Here is a 25085-nt window from a genome sequence, read left to right on the forward strand (position 1 = left end):
AGTAAAATATCCAGAGGTGCTTGTCAAAAGTTGTATTGCACTGAACATGTCTTAGAAAAGAAATAAATAGTAAGTATTTTTTCTAAACCAACTACACTTTCTATTAATGTTAACCATCTGTCCACTGACACGTTAAAGTGAGTTTTTAAACAGTTTTACCATCATTAAACTGCATAATATTTAAACTAATAAATAATAACAATATAATAAATAATAGTATTATTACTGATAGTTGCACTATTACTTCAAGACTTCAAGCCCGGGTGCATTACACAGTATTCACCAAATTAAAATAAAATAAAACAAGTGCAACTTGGTGATGACATCTTTACCAACTGAACCATCATTTAGGCAAACTGCATTAATATGGACCTTGCTTCAAGCTAAGCTATACTTAAATAATAAAACTGCAACTTGCATTTATAATGCTATTTGTGTTATAGCCCTACAGAATCGTATTAGGGCCACTGTGAAGAAAAAAAAATGCGGACACGGAAGAAAAAAAAACAAACTATATGTCGAGAATAAAGTCAACATGTTGACTTTATTCTCGACATTTCCACTTTAATTTTGACGCTTATGTCGAGATTAAAGTCAACATTTCCACTTTATTTATTTTATTTTATAATTAAAGTAGAATGTCGTAAACTAAACTTGATCAATGTTTAATTTACTAGATTTTCTCAAACCCTGTCATAAGTTAATGCAGCACATTAAATGCTTTGTGTTGTGTTCCCCGACCCAGTTGTTAATCAATACGCTTCTTAAACTGACTTCCTCTACACTAGGAGGAGGCGCCGTCAGCAATCACCGCACAGAATACATTCACTTCATGATATTCCTGCTGTCTGAAAATTTAGAATGCTAAGATAAATACTTGATATCATTTTCAGGATGAAATGCATTAAAGCAGGTATTAAACATGCACAGTAGTGAGGCGGTAGTTCTGCTCCCTCGCAGTAAGGGGTCCCCAGGTGTATGTTCAGTATAGAGAACTTTATGGCAGGTGTGACAAGGATCCAAAAAACTAGATGTATGAATGGGTATCGCAAAGGTTTAACTTAAATACTGTTTAAATATTAGGTTTGTGATCTGGTGGTCGGAGACACGAACACAGGTTTCAATGGATGTCCTTCTGAGTAGGCTTACTTTATTGCATGTGTGCTCTGTCTGTCTGATGTACCAAAACCCCAGTTGCTATCCTTCCTTTCTTTCTCCACATAACCAATCACCACACAATAAACGTCTTTGTGAAATTAAAACTAGTTATAAACTTAGACCACGGAGTGTTCAGAACTTTAAAAATATCTTTGTTATACATGTTTAATTATGCCATCCATTCAGGTTGCACCCATCCCAGCAAGCATTGTGAGCAAGGCAGGAGCAAATCCTGAACGAGTCGCTAGCACGTTTCAGGGTGAATACGAGCAAAACATACACTAGCAGGGTCAATATAGCATAACAAAACCCCACATCCTACATGACTTTGAAAGGAAACTGAAGCACGCCGAGTAAACCCACCAGAAAAACATGCAAATTCAAGGCAGGGTACACCCGAGACATCCTTGCTGCGAGGCAGCAGTGCAACCTCCACGCCGCTGTGCCCCCACATGATTAATACCTGCTTTAATGCATTTCATCATGAAAATTATATTAAGTATTTATCTTAGCATTCTAAATGTTCAGAGAGCAGGAATATCATGAAGTGAATGTATTCTGTGCAGTGATCGCTGCGGGTGCCTCCTCAGTGCAAGAGGAAGTCAGTTTAAGTAGCAAGTACCGATTTGACATGGCTTGGGGAACACTTAACACAAAGGATTTAATGTGCTATATAACTTATGACACTGTTTGAGAAAATCTAGTAAATTAAATATTCATTTTAAGATGAAGTTTAGTTTACGATGTTCTACAGTACTTTAATGACAAATTCTGAGAACAAAGTCAACATGTTGACTTTATTCTCATCATAAGCATCAAGAATAAAGTCAACATGTCATCACACTATTATACAGTACCCAGGTACATTACACTGTATTGAAAAAAAATAAAACAAGTACAACTTGGCTTGCAGTATTATCCAGTAGTATAGAAACAGTATTTACACATTTGAACATAATGGTCCACATCCAACCTTTTAAAACCTCCAAGCAACGGCCGTGACTCCTTTTTTTCTGCAAAAGTTCTTCTGTGTCATCATGTTCAACTTTATAGTCAGCTTCAGTTTCTGAATGTTCTACACTACCACTACCTATTTAGCGGTGTAGCAGTGAAAAAGACTCCCCATGCAACACCTCTGCGATTAGCGGTGTAGCAGTGAAAAAGGTCCCCACTTGAACAGTTTCCCGCTGCGCCACATTGCGAACATCGTTTAGGCAATTTAAACCGGTGTTGTGGTATCAGAAAAATCCATATCGTTACAAAAATAAAAAATGGTTTTCTGTATGAACCGGTATACCGCCCAGCACTAGCTGCAGGTTTGACTGGCGAGTGGCAGTAAGAAAGCCATTCCTCAGAGAACAAAATAGAGCCTTGAAATATCAACTGGGACTACTGTAGACTGGAAGAAAGTCTTATGCACCGATCAGTCAGAATTTGAAATCTTTAGTTCATCATGCAAGGTGTCTGTTCGCTGTCAAGTTGAAGGGGTGGGTCTTCAGTTTGTGACACCAACTGTAAAACATGGAGGAGGAAGTATGATGGTCTGGGGTTCTTGCACAGAGTGACTAGCTTTTTGGATCAAAAGGGTTACCACAGTTAAGCTGTTATGTCATCAAAAGGTGACTACTTTGATTAATCAAAAATTGGAATACAATTTTGTACACTTAATGATTCCTTGAGTTATTTTTTATTTGCCATTGTTTATTTGTTTTATGCCTTGATTACATGAAACATTAAGACATTAAACTGTATGCATATACATAAACACTGAGGTTTTGGACACTTTTCACCAGTAGTGTATTTATGATCTGTTACTTGGGACAATGGCGAGGAGCAGCTCAAGGGAGCTTTTTGATAAACACAATTCTGTTCACATTAAGGAACAAAACTCAGAAACCAAGAATTATTATGTGTTGTTTTCTGATGACAGTTTTTAGTATACAGTATTCATATTATGTAGTACTCCCTGTGAAATGTTTAGTGATGTGTTGAACGCACTGAATTCTGGCCCTAGCTAGTCATGCTTTTTGTATTTACATAAAAATCATAATAATTTGGATTTGGTATAGAAGTGTGTGTTTGCAAAAAATGTATGCATTGTTTGTCATAATTTTAATAGCAACACTAGTATTGATTAGTGTTTTTAGTTAGATAGATCAGTAAAATTAAAATAAGTCAAATTATATAAACACTGATGAGCCAAAAGATTATGAACACCTGCCTAATATGCTGCTGTTGTTCCATGTGTCACCAAAACTGTTCTCACCTTCTCCTCAAAATATACAGTACTGTGCAAAAGTTTTAGGCAGGTGTGAAAAAATGCTGTAAACAAAGAATGCTTTCAGAAATATAAATAATGATTGTTTATTGTTATCGATTTACAAAATGCAAAGTGAGCGAACAAAATAAAAATCTAAATCAAATCAATATTTGGTGTTACTACCTTTTGCCTTCAAACCAGCATCAATTCTTATAGGTACACTTGCACAAAGTCAGGGATTTTGTAGGATTATAGTCAGGTGTATGATCAACCAATTATACCAAACAGGTGCTAATGATCATCAATGTCACACGTAGGTTGAAACACAGTCATTAACTGAAACAGAAACAGCTGTGTAGGAGGCTTAAAACTGGGTGAGGAACAGCCAAACTCTGCTACTAAGGTGAGGTTGTGGAAGACAGTTTCATGTCATGGCAAGATTGACAGCAACAAGACACAAGGTAGTTCTACTGCATCAGCAAGGTCTCTCCCAGACAAAGATTTCAAAGCAGACTGGGGTTTCAAGATGTGCTGTTCAAGCTCTTTTGAAGAAGCACAAAGAAACGGGCAACGTTGAGGATCGTAGATGCAGTGGTCGGCCAAGGAAACTTAGTGCAGCAGATGAAAGACACATCAAGCTTATTACCCTTCGAAATCGGAAGATGTCCAGCAGTGCCATCAGCTCAGAACTGGCAGAAACCAATGGGACCCAGGTACACCCATCTACTGTCCGGAGAAGTCTGGCCAGAAGTGGTCTTCATGGAAGAGTTGCAGCCAAAAAGCCATACCCCCAAGGTGGAAACAAGGCCAACCGACTCAAGTATGCATGAAAACATACAAACTGGGGTGCAGAAAAATGGCAGCAGGTGCTCTGGACTGATGAGTCAAAATGTGAAATATTTGACTGTAGCAGAAGGCAGTTTGTTCGTCGAAGGGCTGGAGAGCGGTACAATAATGAGTGTCTGCAGGCAACAGTGAAGCATGGTGGAGGTTCCTTGAACATTTGGGGGTTGCATTTCTGCAAATGGAGTTGGAGATTTGGTCAGGATTAATGGTGTTCTCAATGCTGAGAAATACAGGCAGATATTTATCCATCATGCAATACCATCAGGGAGGCATATGATTGGCCCCAAATTTATTCTGCAGCAGGACAACGACCCCAAACATACAGCCAAAGTCATTAAGAACAATCTTCAGCGTAAAGAAGAACAAGAAGTCCTGGAAGTGATGGTATGGCCCCCACAGAGCCCTGATCTCAACATTATCGAGTGTGTCTGGGATTACATGAAGAGACAGAAGGATGTGAGGAAGCCTACATCCACAGAAGATCTGTGGTTAGTTCTCCAAGATGTTTGGAACAACCTACCAGCGAAGTTCCTTCAAAAACTGTGTGCAAGTGTACCTAGAAGAATTGATGCTGTTTTGAAGGCAAAGGGTGGTCACACCAAATATTGATTTGATTTAGATTTCTCTTTTGTTCATTCACTGTATTTTGTTGATTGGTGAAAATAAATGATTAACACTTCCATTTTTGAAAGCATTCTTTGTTTACACCATTTTTTCACACCTGCCTAAAACTTTTGCACAGTACTGTGTGTGTATATATATATATATATATATATATATATATATATATATATATATATATATATATATATATATATATATATATATAGCAAAATTTTACTTTTTAAAGATATTTTAAAGTTAATAAACAGTATTTGCTTGAATAATTCATCAGTCACCCAAAGGTGGTATAATAACAATGCCTTCTTTTTAGACAGGTGTCAAACCGCATTGTTTTAAGGTGTTAGTGACACAATAACCACTTTTTCAATCATGTGACTTCTTTAAAATGAGTTCAGTTTTTTGAAAAAGGACTCCAGGAGTTTCAATTTTGGGAAGCTAGAAAAAAAAAGATTAATATTGAATGGGAAGTTAGCACAATTTCATGCAAGGTCTTTGTGACAGAATTTTATTTGTGCTTTGGAGATTGTGTTTTTAAACAGTAGTGATTGGTGTACTATTTCTCATAAAAAACCTGTTTTCTTTCTTTGTGTTTTTTAAATTAACATAAATTAGAGTGAACCAGCTTGAAATTAATGATTTTAAAGCATATTAAAGAATCCTGCAAGGCTGAGAAAGGCAAAAAAGTAAAAACTCAAATACATTACTTTCATCAAAGTTCCCTTCCATTTTCCAGTAATCGTCTGTCCTTCTAAATAAACCTCAGCTATTCACTGTAAGAAGACAGGTACCTAATTGAAATGAAAAGATTGAACCATAATTCTTGCTGCTTTGATTTTGTGATAAATCACTTTAACTTTTACTCTGGTGTTGTCTCTAGGGTTGGAATTGTTTAGTTTTGTAAAGCACACAGCCCTTGAGACATCTCATCATTATATGTAGCGCAAAACATAGATATATTATAATTCATTTCCTTAATGTGTTACTTTTAAAACATCCAACATTTATCAGCATATAACCTGTTATTTATGTTTGATGATGATGATTTTTGTGTCTTACAGAGAACTTTTACTTATTATCTTTTTATAGTCATTTATGTACTGTAAGTAGGTAGATGACAAGTTCTAATTATGGATCTTTAGACTCGAGCACAATAAGCATTCAAATTAAATGAACAGTTAAAAAGAAGTTAGCCTGTATTTAAATGTCTGGTTGCAATGTAAATCTGCAACCACTTTGATCCTTTAGGAATAAGATTTTGTACATCTGATTTAGGCAATGCAGAAACCAGCTAATGAGAATTAATTTTTAACTAAAAACTGAAGCCAAATTTTAATTAAGAAATCAACTGAAGGCCCATGCTCACTGCAGGCATCCAAAGCTCTAATTCAGCAGCCCAGTATAGTATGTCTTTGTCTCACTCTCTCCATCCATCCATCCATCCATTTAATATACTGTAGATATTTGTTTTGTTCAAGCTGATAACGGGGTTTCTTATTTAGTTTTATGAATGTGGTCGCATTAAGACATGACAACTGTCAGCTCTGATTTTCAGTGAGTGCCTTTGCAACATACTATTTATTTTATTTCCAATGTTATTTTTACGTGATTGATTTGTGTTTTGCTGTTATGTTTTGTTCCTTAAATAGAAAGAAAAAAAGCAATCCAACTGTCATGGGTTGACAGGAGCACATTGCTCCCTAAGCTAAGGACAATAGCAACTAACCATGTATGGGACACAAGTTTATTGCAGGCCATGGTCATTTACACACAAGGCAAGTTTATAGTCACCATTTGGTGTAACATACAACTCTGAGATGTAAGCGGAAAATTGGAGTATCCCAGAAACATCCATGTAGATAAGGAAAGGGAATGCAAAACAAACAGCGGGTGGCATCTTGTTATTTTTTCCTTTATAAATTTGCTTGTCGTCTTGTTTATTATGTCAAATAATTTTGTTTTTATGAAAATATATCAGTTGCACTATGTTTTATTAGAATATGTTTAATCCTTGATGCATTAGCAACTGAAAATTAAGTTACTTTCCCTAGTTGATTAAATTTCTTGTAAAATCTTTTTTAAATGTTCTTTTCTTTTTCTGTGTTTTGATCCAAAGCTGATATACTTACCTGCATTATTATTTCCTTTCCTACAGTATGCAGACCAGTCCATGATGAAAAATGCTATAAAAACATCAGAAGAGTCATGGATTGAGCAGCAGATGCTAGAAGACAAGAAAAGGGCCACAGACTGGGAAGCCACCAATGAAGCCATTGAAGAGCAGGTGGCACGTGAGTCTTATCTGCAGTGGTTGCGAGACCAAGAAAAACAGGCGAGGCAGGTCAGTGAATATGCAAATTCCAAATCCAAAATATAGATTAATCCTTCTGACTGACTTCTAGTAGTAAGAATAAGAGAGAAATCATGATTTATAGAAAGGCACTAAAGCAAAGTATTCTCTTTTTGCTTTCTATAAATAACATTGTGTTATTAATATAGTATTTACAATGTGAATGTTAGCAGAATTCTTATCAACTTTAAAATTATACAAAAAGTGCAACGAATTAAATATCAGTCTACAAAACTAAATAATAGTAATTTCAATGAAATCCTAAAGAAAACAACTCCGGATATGTATGTTTTTGTCTGAAGCCAACAGAGACAACAAGAGACCGCCTGCATGTCAGTTTAGATGACTGAAAACTGCTGGGCATGTCACATTTGACAACTGCATGATAACCTTCCAGCACAGTTGTGCTTGCTTCTTTTTCTGACAGCCAATAGCACTGCTTGAAGGGTTAACCGCTACAGCGGGTTTAGCTGCAACCTCTGCTCTTTTTTTTATTTCTTCTATTTATAACACACAACATCAGACAAATTTGTACAGCCCAAAGCACTCACATCCCTTTTTCTTTGTTGCTGCATTATATGGCTGTACTTTTGGATGAGCATTCATTGGCAGTGAGTTGTCATGCACATAGGGCCCATCCCATGGCTAAAGACAAAATCACTATGTTTTTTTCACATTAGGCAAAAATCGCTAGAAAATTCACGTAATGTGACATACCTTTAGATTTATAATTTCTAGTGATCCTTCCATTCATCCATTTTCTATACCTACATTGTCTAATCCAGGGCCTTCTGCCACATTTATCTTATTTAAATACTGTTTTTATAGAGTATTTTGAGACTGAACAATAAGCTTTTTATGTGAATGGACTTCTATCTAATAAGTGTTTTCATGCATACACTATTAATATGAGCCGACTCCACCTATAGGAGCGTTTAAACCTATTCTTCTGAATCTGTGAGACAGTAATGCTAACCACACTTTGTTCAGTGTGTTCAACATAAAATAATCTAAGCTTAGTACTGGAAAATTGTACTTTTGCTGAAACCCCTTGGACACCTGCATTATAATACTTTAACAGTCTATACCCAAGCTAATAGCTGTGTTTGGGTTATTTAAAATGTCACAGATCTGAGTTGTTAACGTACACAATTGACTTTCTTAAAGCCTTTATTTGCCCAGGCTGTTAAGATGGGTCTTATGTGCATTTATAGGAAACCCATTGTTTTCTTGCTCTGAAAGTACAGACTGTTGGTGTGATCACACTTTTAACTAACTTATAAGTGAAGGTGTTGAATATTTGTGCTCCTTTTAGCATAAAATTAACCACACATTTGACCATTTTTAAAGTTTCTCTAAAAGTAGAATTTTTTTTCTTTTAGGCTTGGTTATATTTGAGGTGGACCATTGTGTTTTTGTTCAAATGGAATAAGACTTTTCTTTGTGTAGACTAGTAAATACATAGTGAAGGCTGTTTTCTTTTTTAACCAAGGACATGTTTTTCGCCGCCTGTTTAGATGTGCACTTTGGTTCAGTTAGAATGAATTGTCTAATCCTTTACTTGGGTGAAACCTGGCTGCTGGGCCTCTGTTACGGCTCGGGCTGAAGGACCCAAACATATTTCTCGTATGCTCTGCCTGTTTTGTTCAAGTGAAAGATATTCCAAAATGGATTGTAAGGGATTTAAATGTACAGAATATCCACTCTTTTAAAATATATCAATTGTTCCAATCAGTCTGAGGTCATAGCATTTGGTTAACAGGGTTACAGTTATTGCTGACGTTATGTTGCATTTGTTAAGAGCCTATTATACAACGTAGGACAGATTGACATTGAGACAAAGTTAAAGAGGACAGAATAAGGTAACCTACACTGCCTTGCCCTTTTCTGACAGATGAATTTAATCCTGCATAGCAATTAAAATGCATACTCTGTATGTCGAATTCCAGAACTTTTTTTCTCAGGTTATCTATAAACATACAGTATATTTGGTGAATGATCAACTAGACAACAAATGGTTTTCTTATATGCACTTCCTGCTGCTTTTGTTTACAGTAATTCCGTGTATCTTCTGTATGTTTCTTTCAAATGTACTGTACATATTCCTAGGTGAAAATCCTAAAATATTTTTTACAGTACTTTATTTGTCAAATTTCCATAACTTTACCATAATTTTTAAATCTAAATTTGCTTTTTTATTGTCAGGTAGAGTTTTAGAGTAAGCTTCAAACATTTAAAATAAATGGTATAAATGGTCAGTCTGAGGGTCTGTCAATTTCATGCCAAGAGTTTTGCCATGAGCATGTGAGATCAGGATGGACTTCCACTAACAGAAAACATATCACAGTAAATTTCAAAATGTTACATGAAAAACAGCTGTGATCACACTCCCAAGTCATATATAATAACATATACCTTAACTTTCAGACACATTTCACTGTGGCACATGGTATTGTTGGCACTGGCTTGGATGTTGAGTTTCTTTCATGTTGGAGATTCTTCATTTTTCCATTGTTTCAATCGTTCTTTGAACTCTGCATCATAGTGATGTATCCAAGTTTCATCCCAGATATGAAACACCTACGTTTCTCCCAGACCAAAATTACTGAATTTGAGATTTTTGTTTTGGGAAACATTGTGGCCATGGTTCATTTCAAGAAACCTTGCTTATGATGACTGAATTCAGCTGACCCACAACTAACCTGTAGTATCTGCTGTATCACATAATTTAATCTTCAATTCTTCATTGAAATTCACTCCACAGTGGTAGCGTTTTCTTCTGTCATCAATATCCAATGCCAACCAGACCTTCTGTCATTTTTGAGAGAGGTTCTGCAGTGATGGAACTTTAGCCCATCTTTTCATTGTGGCATGTGCAGGGTAGTGTTCCTGGTACACACTGTCTAGGGAAGAATTAATCTCTGATGGTATGCTGTTCCCTAGCATGAAAAAGTCAATGATAACACAATATTGTTTTCCACTGTTATTGAAACTGGTTTGCTTTGCTTCTTAAAATAAGAAACTTTACATGAACCAAAAGTGCTAGAAATGTATAGTTCACCTATTTAACAAATGTTTGACCACATCATGTTCTTATTGCAAAGTAGTGGAATATTTAAAAATTGTGTTTTAGATTTAGGGGCTGACACATAACAACCATTTTCACCTTCAGTTTCTGAATGCACTGCACAAAGTTTGCCTTTAGAAAATCTTGGGAGACTCCAACTTAATGTGTGTTACTGCCGGGACTGTCCTCGAGCTTTGTCAAAAGATGAGACATACTGAAAACTAAAGATATTTTATTTCAAAGGTCTAATCAGTAAAATTGATAAGTATCTGTGAAATGAATAAATACTCACACTTGGTTCAGCTTGTCTTCACACACACACACACATATACACATATATATATATATATATATATATATATATATATATATATATATATATATATATATATATATATATATATATATATATATATATGGAAGAGAAGGTCTGTGATACGGTTTGCATATTTGCAGTTGGAGATCCACAAAGGGAGAAAAAACGAATCACGTATCATAAAATAGTTTTATTCCTGAGCTTTCAACCCCTGTCAGGGGTCTTCATCAGAGGATAATGCTTAGACTTACAAGAATCAAAGGCAATATATAGCAACACATTCAGTGGGGGGTGGGTGGAGGTGACTAAGTCCGTATGATCAAAGGGGGGGGGGGGGGTGTATCATTAAATTAAAGTGCATATGTCCTTCTTAAGTTGGCATATGCTGGGTTTATGTCCAAGTGTCTGTTGATGGCATTTTCCTCTGATAGCCAAGACTCGGCCAACTCTCTGCCGCTTTTTGTACTGGCCTTTAAATTTTACTTTCACGTTGTCCCAGTTGAATGTGTGTCCTGTCGATTTAGTATGTGCATATATCAAAGATAGTGCGTCCTTTCTTCTGACGGCGTTGCGATGTTCCTGTACACGTGTTGAGATTTTTTTTGACGTTTGTCCTATGTATACAGCTGAGCAAGAATTGCATGGAATACTACAAACTGCGTTTCGTGTTTCGGCTGTCGATTTCTTGTTTTTAGCATTAAACAGGACCGTGCACAGATTGTTGGTGGGTTTATGTGCTATTTTGATGCCCCACTTGGTCAGGGTGCGTGCCGTGCCTTCTGACACATTATGGTGGTACGGGAGTGAATGCCAGGTGGGGTGGAGGTTCTGATTTACGTCGCTTGTATGCTGATTCCTTTGGCGCCTGCTGTGTAGACTCCGATTAATGAATGATTTTGAGTATCCGTTCGAGTTGAAAAGTTGAAACAGATAGCGTCTCTCATTAATTTTTGTTTCCTTGGTATTACAATGAGTGTGGACTCGTTTAAATAGGGTTTTCACGCAGCTCCGTTTATGAGATACCGGGTGATTGCTGGCGTAGTGTAGAATCTTGTCTGCGTGGCATTGTTTATGGTAAACACTTGTGGTCAAGGTGGCGTCACTATTTCTTTTGATGTAAATGTCCAGGAAATTGATGTGTCGATTATTTTCTTTTTCCATTGTGAACTGGATTGCAGGGAATATTGTGTTAATATGATTGAATAATTCATTCAGCTGGTTCTTTCTTAATATGACGAATGTGTCGTCTACATAGCGTATCCAAATTTTGGGTGTAATCTGGGATAAAGCTATGTTTTCAAATCGTTGCATTACCAGTTCAGCTAGGAGTCCCGATAACGGTGATCCCATCTGCATGCCTTCTTTCTGTGTGTAATACTTGCCGTTGAAATGAAAGTGCGTTTTTTGGCAAAGTGATATTAGGTGCATTAAGTCTTTGATGGACAGTTTGGTTCTTGTCTCTATGGTGGGGTCACTATCCAGTTTCATTAATAATGTTTCTGTGGCCAGTTGGATCGGGATCATGGTGTATAGCGATATAACATCAAACGAGACCATGATCTCGTCCTCGGCGATGGATACATCATTCAAGCGCTGTAATGCCGACTCAGCGCTGTTGACAGAATAATCGGAGTCGTCCGTTAAATGTTTAAGTAGTTGGAAAAGTCTTTTTGACAAGTTGTATGATGGTCCGCCTATTAGGCTAACCACTGGTCTGTATTTTAGTGGTGTTTTGTGTATTTTTGGGAGTCCATAAAATTCCGGGCAGTTAGCATCATTGGATTTCATTTTGTGAAAGTTCTGTACATCCATTTGGATACGCTATGTAGACGACACATTCGTCATATTAAGAAAGAACCAGCTGAATGAATTATTCAATCATATTAACACAATATTCCCTGCAATCCAGTTCACAATGGAAAAAGAAAATAATCGACACATCAATTTCCTGGACATTTACATCAAAAGAAATAGTGACGCCACCTTGACCACAAGTGTTTACCCTAAACAATGCCACGCAGACAAGATTCTACACTACGCCAGCAATCACCCGGTATCTCATAAACGGAGCTGCGTGAAAACCCTATTTAAACGAGTCCACACTCATTGTAATACCAAGGAAACAAAAATTAATGAGAGACGCTATCTGTTTCAACTTTTCACCTCGAACGGATACTCAAAATCATTCATTAATCGGAGTCTACACAGCAGGCGCCAAAGGAATCAGCATACAAGCGACGTAAATCAGAACCTCCACCCCACCTGGCATTCACTCCCGTACCACCATAATGTGTCAGAAGGCACGGCACGCACCCTGACCAAGTGGGGCATCAAAATAGCACATAAACCCACCAACAATCTGCACACGGTCCTGTTTAATGCTAAAAACAAGAAATCGACAGCCGAAACACGAAACGCAGTTTATAGTATTCCATGCAATTCTTGCTCAGCTGTATACATAGGACAAACGTCAAAAAAAATCTCAACACGTGTACAAGAACATCGCAACGCCGTCAGAAGAAAGGACGCACTATCTTTGATATATGCACATACTAAATCGACAGGACACACATTCAACTGGGACAACGTGAAAGTAAAATTTAAGGCCAGTACAAAAAGCGCCAGAGAGTTGGCCGAGTCTTGGCTATCAGAGGAAAATGCCATCAACAGACACTTGGACATAAACCCAGCATATGCCAACTTAAGAAGGACATATGCACTTTAATTTAATGATACACCCCCCCCCCCCCTTTGATCATACGGACTTAGTCACCTCCACCCACCCCCCACTGAATGTGTTGCTATATATTGCCTTTGATTCTTGTAAGTCTAAGCATTATCCTCTGATGAAGACCCCTGACAGGGGTTGAAAGCTCAGGAATAAAACGATTTTATGATACGTGATTCGTTTTTTCTCCCTGTGTGGATCTCCAACTGCAAATATATATATATATATATATATATATATATATATATACAGTGATACCTTGACTTATGAGTGTCCCAGCTAACGAGTTTTTTGAGATAGGAGCAGTCTCTTGGCCGATTTTTTGCTTTGAGTTGAGAGCTAAAATTAGGGTTATGAGCCAGCTTCAGATACCCCACCCCACCACTAGTTCATGCATCTCGCCACAGTGAACGCCGCAACGTCCCGTGTCTCACTCATTCACTTTAAGCAGTTAGCTCGCAGTTGAAGCTTCAGTGTTGTGCTCGCATTTGTGCTTGCAGTTATTTTGCAAAACTTCGTTTTTCCAATTATGGGTCCGAAGAAAGTGAGTGTGAAGGACAGTGCAGAGAAGAAGAAGCGGATGATGTGTATTGAATTAAAGGAAGAATTTATAGAAAAACATGAGCAAGGTGTGCTTGTAGTTGATTTGGCGAAGCAGTACAAGCGTAGCACTTCTGCAATCTGCACCATACTGAAGCAGGAGGAGTCGATAAAGGCTATAACGCAAGCCAAGGGCGTTAAAATCATTTCTAAACAGCGGACATCTATCCATGTAAATATGGAGAAGCTGCTGATTGTGTGGTTGACGGAGAAGCAGCTCGCAGGAGATACCGTGACGGAGGCTATCATCTGCGAGAAGGCACGAGCGATTTACGCTGACATGCAGCAGCAGACCTCAGGCACTTCGACAGACTTGGCATCGGGCGAGCCGTTTAAAGCCAGTCAGGGCTGGGTCGAGAATTTTAAAAAGAGGACCGGCATTCACTCCGTTGTCGGGCATGGTGAGGCAGTGAGCGCAGATATGAAGGCAGATGAGGATTACCTCAAAACTTTTTCAGGAATAATAGCGACCGAAGGATACATCGCCCAGCAAGCCTGGACATGGATGAAGGTGACATTAATGAGCTCATCGAGAAGCACTCTGAGGAACTGACAACGGAGGAGTTATAGGAGCTACAGACGCAGCAGCACACGGAGGTTTTGCAGGAAATAAGTGACGCGGAGGAAGTTATCTGTACAAGTGAGATAAAGGAAATGTTGGGAATGTGGGAGAAACTTTCAGACTTTATTCAAAAGAAATACCCAGAAAAAGTTTCAACTGGGCGCGCAACGCGCTATTTAATGACACTTGCATGGCGCATTTTAGAAACATTCTGAAAGGGAGGATGAAACAGACCTCATTGGAAACCCCTGCAGATGAAAGTGAGGAAGGTGCGGCGAAAAGGGCAAAAATCAGTGAATAACATTCAGTTATTCAGTTCAGCCTTTCTCCACCACCTCCGTCAGCATCTTCAACTTGTCTGAACTCTAAGGTAAATGCTGTACATTATACTGTACTGTACTTAATAAAACCAGTTTATTGCAGTACATTCTATTGTATTGTGTTTTTATACAATATTCGTTATTTATAATTACATTTTTCTAATTTAAAAACATGTAACAAAAAAATTGCAGTGTTTTTTGGGGGTCCGGATCGGATTAATGGCATTTCAATTCATTCAATTGGAAAAATAGATTTGAAATAAGAGCATTTTGATTTACGAGCTCGGTCACGGAACGAATTAAACTCGTATCTCAAGGTATCACTGTGTGTGTATGTATATATATATATATATATATATAATATATATATACACACACACACACACATACAGTGGGTACGGAAAGTATTCAGACCCCCTTCAATTTTTCACTCTTTGTTATATTGCAGCCATTTGCTAAAATCATTTAAATTAATTTTTTTCCTCATTAATGTACACACCACAGCACCCCATATTGACAGACAAAAAAAAAGAATTTTTGAAATTGTTGCAGATTTATTAAAAAAGAAAAACTGAAATATCACATGGTCCTAAGTATTCAGACCCTTTGCTGTGACACTCATATATTTAACTCGGGTGCTTTCCATTTCTTCTGATCATCCTTGAGATCACCTTCATTTGAGTCCAGCTGTGTTTGATTATACTGATTGGACTTGATTAGGAAAGCCACACACCTTTCTATATAAGACCTTACAGCTCACAATGCATGTCAGAGCAAATGAGAATCATGAGGTCAAAGGAACTGCCTGAAGAGCTCAGAGACAGAATTGTGGCAAGGCACAGATCTGGCCAAGGTTACAAAAAAAATTCTGCTGCACTTAAGGTTCCCAAGAGCACAGTGGCCTCCATAATCCTTAAATGGAAGACGTTTGGGACGACCAGAACCCTTCCTAGAGCTGGCCGTCCAACCAAGCTGCATTCCGGGGGAGAAGAGCCTTGGTGAGAGAGGTAAAGAAGAACCCAAAGATCACTTTGGCTGAGCTCCAGAGATGCAGTCAGGAGATGGGAGAAAGTTGTAGAAAGTCAACCATCACTGCAGCCCTTCACCAGTCAGGGCTTTATGGCAGAGTGGCCTGTCGGAAGCCTCTCCTCAGTGCAAGACACATGACAGCCCGCATGGAGTTTGCTAAAAGACACCTGAAGGACTCTGAGATGGTGAGAAATAAGATTCTCTGGTCAGATGAGACCAAGATAGAACTTTTTGGCCTTAATTCTAAGCGTTATGTGTGGAGACAACCAGGCACTGCTCATCACTTGTCCAATTCAGACCCCACAGTGAAGCATGGCGGTGGCAGCATCATGCTGTGGGGGTGTTTTTCAGCTGCAGGGACAGGACGAGTGGTTGCAATCGAGGGAAAGATGAATGTGGCCAAGTACAGGGATATCCTGGACAAATACCTTCTCCAGAGTGCTAAGGACCTCAGACTGGGCCGAAGGTTTACCTTCCAACAAGACAATGACCCTAAGCACACAGCTAAAATAACGAAGGAGTGGCTTCACAACAACTCTGTGACTGTTCTTGAATGGCCCAGCCAGAGCCCTGACTTAAACCCAATTGAGCATCTCTGGAGAGACCTAAAAATGGCTGTCCACCAACAATTACCATCCAACCTGACAGAACTGGAGAGGATCTGCAAGGAGGAATGGCAGAGAATCCCCAAATCCAGGTGTGAAAAACTTGTTGCATCTTTCCCAAGAAGACTCATGGCTGTATTAGCTCAAAAGGGTGCTTCTACTAAATACTGAGCAAAGGGTCTGAATACTTAGGACCATGTGATATTTCAGTTTTTCTTTTTTAATAAATCTGCAACAATTTCAAAAATTCTTTTTTTTTTTGTCTGTCAATATGGTGTGCTGTGTGTACATTAATGAGGAAAAAAATTAATTTAAATGATTTTAGCAAATGGCTGCAATATGACAAAGAGTGAAAAATTGAAGGGGGTCTGAATATTTTCCGTACCTACTGTGTGTGTGTGTGTGTATATATATATATATATATATATACACACACAGTGAGGAACATAAGTATTTGAACACCGTGCGATTTTGCAAGTTCTCCCACTTAGAAATCATGGAAGGGTCTGAAATTCACATTGTAGGTGCACTCCCATTGTGAGAGACAGAATGTAAAAACAAATTCAGGAAATCTCATTGTATGATTTGTACAGAATTTATTTTTATTGCACTGCTGCACATAAGTATTTGAACACCTGGCAATCAGCAAGAATTCTGGCTCTCAAAGACCTGTTACTCTGCCTTTAAGAAGTCCACCTCTACTCCACTTAGTAATCTTAATTAGTAGCACCTGTGTGAGCTTTTTAAAGACACTTGTCCACCCCACAGTCAGTCAGACTCCAACTACTACCATGGGCACGACCACAGAGCTGTCAAAAGACACCAGAGACAAAATTGTGGACCTCCACAAGGCTGGAAAGGGCTACAGGACAATTGCCAAGTAGCTTGGTGAAAACAGATCAACTGTTGGAGCAATTGTCAGAAAATGGAAGAGGCTAAAGACGACTGTCAGTCTCCCTCGGACTGGGGCTCCATGCAAGATCTCACCTCGTGGGGTATCACAGATGATAAGAAAGGTGAGGAATCAGCCCAGAACTACACGGGAGGAGCTGGTCAATGACATGAAGAGAGCTGGGACCACAGTTTCAAAGGTCACTGTCGGTAGAATACTATGCCATCATGGTTTCAAATCACGCATTGCACAGAAGGTTCCCCTGCTCAAGTCATCACATGTCCAGGCCCGGAGGTTTGCCATTGACCATCTGGATGATCCAGAGGAGGCATGGGAGAAAGTCATGTGGTCAGATGAGACCAAAATAGAACTTTTTGGTCTAAACTTCACTCGCCGTGTTTGGAGGAAAAAGGAGGAGTTGCATCCCAAGAACACCATCCCTACTGTGAAGCATGGGAGTGGAAACATCATTCTTTGGGGGTGCTTCTCTGTGAAGGGGACAGGACGACTACACTGTATTAAGGCGAGGATGAATGAGGCCATGTATTGTGAGATTTTGAGCAACAACCTCCTTTCCTCAGTCAGAGCACTGAAGATGGGTCGTGGCTGGGTCTTCCAACATGACAATGACCCGAAGCACACAGCCAGGATAACCAAGGAGTGGCTCCATAAGAAGCATAGTCTCCAGATCTAAATCCAATCGAAAATCTTTGGAGGGAGCTGAAACTCTGTGTTGCTCAGCGCCAGCCACGGAACCTGACAGATCTAGAGGAGATCTGTGTGGAGGAGTGGGCCAAAATCCCTGTAGCAGTGTGTGCAAACCTGGTCAAGAACTACGGGAAACGTTTGACCTCTGTAATTGCAAACAAAGGCTTCTGTACCAAATATTAACACTGATTTTCTCAGGTGTTCAAATACTTATGTGCAGCAGTGCAATACAAATAAATTCTGTACAAATCATACAAGGTGATTTCCTGATTTTTTTTTTACATTCTGTCTCTCACAGTGGGAATGAACCAACAATGTGAATTTCAGACCCCTCCATGATTTCTAAGTGGGAGAACTTGCAAAATCGCAGGGTGTTCAAATACTTATGTTCCTCACTGTATATACATATATAAATATATATATACACATATAAATATATATAAATTTTATGACATTCAACATGGCAGCTGTTTTAGTCTTATATGAAATTTGTCTACACTGGCATTTCATTGAAACGTCCAGGTTGGAAAATGCAAGATATTTAAACCAAATAGTACTTAACGAACTCTCACTGGCTGAAAAGGTGTTCCTACCTTGTTGATTAACTCAACACTATGAAGTTGCCTTTATAAAAAAAAAAAAAATTCAAAATAATATATTAGGCTATTGTCTCGGGATGATAATTGACTCTGTTTTCAGTCTGCATAAATTTAGCTTATTTGACTGATGTCTGTTTCCTTTTTAGCCACGGAAAGCTAGTGCAACATGCAGTTCTGCCACTGCTGCAGCATCAAGTGGTTTGGAAGAATGGAGTGGTCGATCTCCAAGACAAAGAAGCACCGCACCCTCCCCAGAACATCCAGACCCACATACTGACTCCACTGTTAAACCTCCATCGCCAGCTGGAGCAGCCCTTATCCTGCCTAAACCACCTTCACCTTGTGCACCAGGTTGGTTATAGATAATGCCACTGCCACATAAATAGGGAACACACCATTATTGTAGATTTTGAAGTACAAAATCACTGAAATGTCTGACATTAAACATGTTTTGTGACATTAATAACAATTCAAATTAAAGTGTATTTAACATATCTTTACTTAGGGTCTGTGGGAATAACAAACAAGTAGTCTTCACCTACATATGGTTTTCTTAAAACAATTGATTTAAAGATCTAAACATTTTGGAGATAAAGAGTTTATGAGAACCAGGCCTATTTTTCTGACCTTTACCTGCACCTTTTACTGTAATTCCTGGTTATTGAGTTTCAGTGGATCAGATACAGTATCAGTTTTTCTTTCTTCTGTGTAGGAAAGCAAGATTACTTTACTGTCTTGTGAGGTGCTCTTTTGATAAAACTCGTGAGAGGAACATTTCAATTTGTCTTTTGTTACAGATTGTTCAAAGCTTGTCAGGGAAGCAAACTAATCTGCACTGAGTTGCTAGCCCAGATTTGTGAGGACTGGTGTAACTTTGAAATGGTACTGTAATAAAGCAATACAGATGTTGTTCGATATTACATTTTTTCCTGAAAGTTGTCTGATTTTTGTGTGTCTGCTTGTCTTTTTAACCTTTTTCAAGGTACCAGCACCCAGTCGTGTGTAACAGGTGACAGAGCGTCATCGTCCACACTCGTCTCCTTGTACCCTGCACTTGAGTGCCGAGCTATCATGCAGGAGATGTCACCTACTGCTTTTGGTAGGTACCTGGTGGATTTTAACCTAAAAGCACCTTATAAAGTTGTAACATCTAAAAATACTGTCTCCTGAACATCTGCTGCTGAACCTATGATAATACCAGAAAGATATCTGTATTGGAGAACAAATCTATAAAGCTGCTTCCATTTGACTCCACAAAAGCACATAATGTTAGTTAGGGTAAAGAAACATGTACAACTTCTGGTAAGTAAACTGACTGAGATACTGATTCGAGACTAACTCTAGAGAATATTAAGACCTTTACTTGCCACAGTCTATGTCCCAAACAGTGCTCACATTTGATATAAGCTTGTTTTATGTAAATAACATTTTTCTTCACACAGTGTTATAGATTTACAAGATGTGTGTGTTTATTGAGGTTAATGGGTGCCTTCTTTCACCATTGTAATAATCAACTTTATTCAGTATAATTCAGCCATATCTGTGAGTTTCAGCAAACAAGAGCAATTGTAAATCTAATACTGATATGCAATACTTAGTAACAGAAATTATTCCAACCGCAATGAATAAATATAAAAACATAATAATCTCAAGACACTTCCATCTTACCACTACCTCCATATTCAACATGTTTGATACCAATCCTGTTCAAAGAACAAAAGAAAATGAAAAATGCTCCTTTCATAAATTAGCATGGCATATGATATTAGGGTGTTGTACCGTGAGAGCCAATATGGATGTAATGAGTAGTCAAACAAAATTAAACATTTTATTGGCTAACTAAAAAGATTACAATATTCAAGCTTTCGAGGCAACTCAGGCCCTTTCTTGCCTGTACAAGGGGCCTGAGTTGCCTCGAAAGCTTGCATTATATAATGTTTTAATTAACCAATAAAGGTGCCATTTTCTTGACTTCTCATTACATGGCATGTTGTGCTAGCTAGCAAAATAGTATTAACAAGAAAGCACTTACCTTCACAGTTGAAAAGATCATTTTCATGAAAATATTTGTATCCCTTTTTTAGAAGACATGTTGCGCTCCACTAATTTTGTAACATGTGCCATGGTCAGTTTGGTAAGATTTTTGAGAGAATAGCCGAACAACAGTCCCGATTGCTCCATTGTGTTTGCCAGCCTCCTTTCAACAGGAAGTTGATTACTCCTGCAGGAAACTGGCAGGAAGTCAACATAGATACCCGTGCAAGTGGTTATTGAAAACAGATCTCTGCAAATTGGTCTACATTAATTACAAATGTAAAACACAAAATAATTGATCACATAAGCATTCAAACGTCAATATTTAGTAGATGCGTCTTTGACGGCCGTGTCATGTTAGCCTCGAGTTTTTGTGCACACTTCTCCATCATCTTTGCCTATCTGGACTTTGCAAATTCTTCCCCATTCTTCTTTGCAGTACTGCTCATCTCTGCTAGGGTGCATGGAGATTGTAAATGCCTTTTTCATATCCGGCCAATCCAGCCACAAATTCTGAAGTGGACTGAGATCTTGACTGCGAGTCAGCCACTCCAGCTCATCAACATTTTTACTTTTATGTGTAGCTTTTTGGCTTATGCTTGAGGTCATTGTCTTGCTGAAAACAAACCTGTATTTTTGTCTAGAATTCCCCTGTATTGTGCTTCATTCATTTTAACCTCTAGCCTCACAAGCCTTTAAGTGGCTACTGCAGAGAAGCATCACCAAAGTTTAACGCTGCCACCAGCATGCTTCACAGGGGGGGTTGGTCTGCTTTTTGATAATTTGAAGCATTTGGCTTATGACAGACATGATGTATAGTCTGATGGCTAAAAAGCACAATTGTGGTCTTATCAAAACATGGAACCTTCATAGTCTCCCATATTCCTTCTGGCAAACAGTAAAGCACTTGGTGAGCAGTTACTGTTTCTCCAGTCTTAGCCAATTATGCTTGTAATTCCTTCAGAGTTTCAGGTCTATAGGTGGTTTCCCTCTCTAGTTGTCTTGTTACAGATTTATAGCTGTGCTATACTTTTACATTTCCTATTGATTAACTTCACTGGACTCCAAGGGATATTCATTGATTTGGATATTTTCTCGTCTCCATTCCCTGACTTGTGTTTTTCAATCATCTTTTCATGGAGTCCCGTGGAGTGTGTTTTTTGTCTTCACTGTGTAGGTTAGGCCATGATGCTGACTCACCACAAGTTGGACCTTCCAGATACAGAAGTGCATTTATGATACAATCAGTTGAAATCCTCTTGATGCCAGACAGGTGATCTCTGTTTAAATAATCATGTGACTTCTAAAACTTATTTTCTGCACCCAGTGACATTTACATGTATCTTATTAAAGGGGGATGAGCACTTATGCGATCAGTTATTTCATGTCTTATATTTGTAATTAATTTAGGCCACTTTGCAGAGATCTGTTTTCACCTTGACTTTAGAGAGTCTTTCTGTTTCTGTTGATCAGTGTTAAAATAACCAAATTAAATTTACTGTGATTCAATGTTGCATAACAGTAAAATGTGAAAACATTTTAGTGAATACTTTTTATAGGCACTGATTGTTTGTGCTGTATGTTTTTATTTGTAATTTTTAAATTTTCATTAACCTCCTTAGCGCTAAATTTTTTCTAAAAAAAAATATAAAAAGCGTTGTAAAACATGCAAAACATTAAAAGTACAAAGTCAGAGTATAGAAAGTATAATCTGTCTATTATATAAAAAATGCCAGGGACGAGACGTGACTTTTTCAGAGAGATACTTTCTTTTTTCTTTTTTTTTTTTTATATTTTATTAATTTTATTGTAATCATTCCGTACAAATAGATCAATTTTTACAAAAAATAGGATTGAAAACAAATCAAGCCCCACCCCTGAGAAGGAGAGCATGGCCAAAGGAGTAATATTTAAAGCTTGTAAACATACCTAAAGTGTTGAGTTTCATAGGGCAATAAAGATAAATAGAGAAGGAAAAGAAATGCTGAAATAATTATTTCTTCTTATTCTAAAATATTATTGATTAGATCCTGCAAGGTTTTGAAAAAGTTCTGTACTGATCCTCTAACTGAAAATTTGATTTTTTCCAATATCAAATATTATAAAACATCGGTTTCCCACTGACTTATAAGAGGAGAGTTAGGATTCTTCCAATTTAACAAAATAAGTCTGCGTGCCAAAAGTGTAGTGAATGCAGTCACCGTTTGTTTGTTGTTCTCCACTTCAAATCCATCTGGAAAAACACCGAACACAGCTATTAATGGGTTAGGAGGGATTGTGACCCCAAGGCTGTCTGCAAGGCACTTAAAAGATTTTGGTCCAAAATTATGTTAATTTGGTGCAGGCCCAGAACATGTGACCCAGTGAGGCAGGAGCTTGTTTGCAGCGTTCGCAGGTTGGATCTTGCCCTGGAAATATTTTGAACAGTTTTAAGTGAGACAGATGAGCTCGATATATAATTTTGAGTTGAATAATTCTATCCTTTGCGCATATGGAGCTCGAGTGAATTCTCTGCATTGCTACCTTCCACTCCTTTTCTAATATATTAATTAAGAGATCTTTTTCCCATTGTCCTCTTAGGTCTTTGAAAGGAAGGGACTCTAATAAAATTTTATATATTGCAGAAATGGTGTCTAAGTCATCGAAATTGAGCAGTATTTTTTCCAGCCTGGTGGAGGGTACGAGATGAGGAAAATCGGGCAGGTTCTGTTTAACAAAGTTTCTAATTTGAAGATAGTAAAAGAAATGTGTAGCTGGAAGGTTAAATTTGGAGTGTAATTGTTCAAAGGATGCAAAGATATTGTCTATATAAAGATCTCTGAGCAATTTAATCCCAAATCTTTTCCAGATACTAAAAACTAGATATGTTTGTGAGGGTTGAAAGAGGTGGTTCTCCTGCAGAGGTGCCACGGATAAAAGATTTTCCATCTTAAATTACTTTCTAAATTGGTTCCATGTTCTGAGTGAATGAAGCACAATTGGGTTATTAGTATATTTGCGATAACTTGCATTTATTGGAGCGCAGAGCAGGGAATATAAAGAAGTACTGCAGGATTTTACTTCTATTGCAGACCAGGCCTGTGTATGTTCATCTGTTTGTGTCCAGGTTTTTATAGCTTGTATGTTTGCTGCCCAGTAATAAAACTGAAAGTTGGGTAGAGCCATGCCACCTTCTGCCTTGGGTCTTTGTAGGGTCGCTCTTTTGATACGTGAATGTTTTGAGTTCCAAATAAATGAGGTTATGGTTGAATCTAATTGCTTAAAAAATGATTTATTGAAGTATATTGGAATGTTTTGAAATAAAAAAAGAAGCTTAGGAAGGATATTCATCTTAACAACGTTAATTCTTCCAGCTAGAGTAAGATGAAGGGTTGACCATCTGTGCAAGTCTTGCTTAATTTTTTCCATTCAGACGTCAAAATTTTGTTGATAAAGAGCTTTATGTTTACTTGTGATATTTACCCCTAGGTATTTAAACTGATCTGCTATGGTAAAAGGTAGGGTGTCCAATCTAATATTATATGCTTGTGAATTCACTGGAAAGAGTATACTTTTATTCAAATTAATTCTGACACCAGAGATCTTTTGAAATTCTGTAAGTGCTGTTAAAACTGCAGGCACAGTGTTTTCTGGGTCTGATATATATAAAAACATAACATCTGCATATAGAGAAATTTTCTGTTCCAGTCCTTCTCTAATAATCCCCTTTATATGATAAGAATTTCAACAGTGGACCGCCAGTGGTTCAATGGCGATTACAAACAGCAGTGGTGACAAGGGGCATCCTTGTCTGGTGCCACGTTCTAGTTTAAAGTAGTCTGAACAAATGTTGTTAATACAAACTGAAGCTTCTGGATTGGTATACAGTAGTTTGATCCAAGCACAAATATTTACCAAACCAAAAACGTTTACGTGTGTGACACATTTTGTGAATGCATAGAATTGATCTGTGTGTATATGGAACATGTTTTGCAAATACTCAAATACTTTGTGCTAGGGCTGCACGATTAATCTTTTTTTTCTCATGATAACGATATTTATGACCCACGATCAGTTAATAAATATCGTCGCGATTTTACAGTATAAAGACCAAACTGTTTTTTATGGGCTGAGTTTACGGATTGGACTGCGTCACTATGACGTTACTGAGTCTAGATTGCAAGCGCTTTCTGAAGCAGTAGAAGTCAATAGCAGCAATAACAGTCAGTCAGAATAAACATATGATGGCGGAGCAACGTGCAGAAGTGCGATCGTTAGTTCCTAAAAAAGGGTCATACTCAGTTGTCTGGAACTATTTCGATTTCGAGGAATGTGATGTTGATCAGGTACGAGTCTTGTGCAAACTTGTTCCTGTTCCATCCAAACATCCCAAGGTAACACAACAAACCTC

General features: G+C 38.0%; 1 protein-coding gene across 4 annotated transcripts in view; it reads left to right on the forward strand.

Moving 5' to 3' along the window:
- The window catches only part of otud5a (OTU deubiquitinase 5a), a 173421-nt gene that overhangs the window by 140516 nt on the left and 7820 nt on the right, over window positions 1–25085 (forward strand). For 3 of the 4 annotated variants that reach the window (XM_028813334.2, XM_028813335.2, XM_051933501.1), the window contains 3 exons: window positions 7041–7226; window positions 18808–19012; window positions 19644–19760. In XM_028813334.2, coding sequence (XP_028669167.2) covers window positions 7041–7226; window positions 18808–19012; window positions 19644–19760 — 508 coding nt within the window. Of the gene's footprint in view, window positions 1–7040; window positions 7227–18807; window positions 19013–19458; window positions 19589–19643; window positions 19761–25085 lie in introns of those variants that run through there. The other variant, XM_051933500.1, reaches the window with a different exon arrangement.

Source organism: Erpetoichthys calabaricus, chromosome 11 (assembly GCF_900747795.2).
Source record: "Erpetoichthys calabaricus chromosome 11, fErpCal1.3, whole genome shotgun sequence".
Taxonomy (NCBI): domain Eukaryota; kingdom Metazoa; phylum Chordata; class Cladistia; order Polypteriformes; family Polypteridae; genus Erpetoichthys; species Erpetoichthys calabaricus.